Source organism: Pterocles gutturalis, unplaced genomic scaffold (assembly GCF_000699245.1).
Source record: "Pterocles gutturalis isolate BGI_N339 unplaced genomic scaffold, ASM69924v1 scaffold10805, whole genome shotgun sequence".
Lineage (NCBI taxonomy): Eukaryota > Metazoa > Chordata > Aves > Pterocliformes > Pteroclidae > Pterocles > Pterocles gutturalis.
The window spans coordinates 13278-14377 of record NW_010145904.1 but is presented as its reverse complement, the minus strand read 5'-3'; the positions used below and the strand labels follow the sequence as shown (position 1 = coordinate 14377).

The window sequence follows — 1100 nt, the reverse complement described above, 5'->3', positions numbered from 1 at the left end:
TTGCACTGAAATTTGAAAGAGTTTATCCTCAGACTGGTTGAAGCTACCAAGCTGAATTCCTGGAAAGTAAAGAGGTTTTCAGTTCAGCATCCCGTCATTTGAGGCCTTTCAAGATTATATATATCATAAATATATAGTATACATATTATATATATTACCTATAGATATTATAATTATATATTATAGGTATTATATTCTGGATTACATATATCATATATATAGTGTAACTACATACAGTAATTTTATATAAAAATGGTATTTTTCTGTTATATATTTTTTTGTATAAAAAAGAAGACAATTCATCAAAGATGCCACCCTGCATAAATTAATTCCTTCAAGCAAGACTGATTCAGGTTAGCTCAGTTTCCAATGGAAATGGAACCTTTGATCAAAATGACAATTATTCAAGAAATACCTGAGTCATTCACACTGCTGTTCCTCTTGGCATAGGCACTGCGGACCACCTGCTCATACACCTGAGCTCCTATTGTTCGCATGTTTTCACGAATCATGATGCCTTGGGCTTGCATCATGAAGAGGTAGGTGTTCACTGCAAGGGAGAACAAAAAAAAAAGTTATTTCCATGAGCACCAGCTTTTGCAGGAAAGAGAAACAGGAGTCTTCTGGAATCATTCCCAGCCTTCTGCTTGGTTTCAGCTCCCTCCTGCCAGAAGGATCCCCAGGTCACACGTGTCTCGGTTGCCCGAGAAGAGCTGGGAAGGGCATGGAGTCGGGGAGCGGAGGCGTAAGGCGCGTTTGGAAACTCGGCTGGTTAACAAAGGGAACGCACCCAGCTAGACCTGACAAGGCAGACTGTCATGCAGCACTGCAGCTTAACAGCACCTTCTGCTGCCTAGGTAGGCAGGTTTAATTAGGAAATACCATCACAACACGAAACTAAGCTGCACACCTGGAGAAGGGCATTTGTTCCTAGACTGCAGCACCGAGGGCTGATGCTTGCCACAACGAGCATCACAAAAAAACCCGCTGCCAGTATCTGAGCCCACCGGCAACCCACCCGTCCCAGAGCAGGCGGCATTTTGCAACACAAGCCCCCGGGTTCCCAGGATCAGCACCCCCCCCATCCCCAGCCAAGTTCC

The 1100-nt window shown here is 44.0% G+C and overlaps 1 protein-coding gene across 1 annotated transcript in view; it reads right to left on the bottom strand.

Moving 5' to 3' along the window:
* The window catches only part of B4GALT5 (UDP-Gal:betaGlcNAc beta 1,4- galactosyltransferase, polypeptide 5), an 18167-nt gene that overhangs the window by 9516 nt on the left and 7551 nt on the right, over positions 1-1100 (bottom strand). The window contains exon 2 of the mRNA XM_010085538.1: positions 416-550. Coding sequence (XP_010083840.1) covers positions 416-550 — 135 coding nt within the window. The remainder of the gene's footprint in view (positions 1-415; positions 551-1100) is intronic.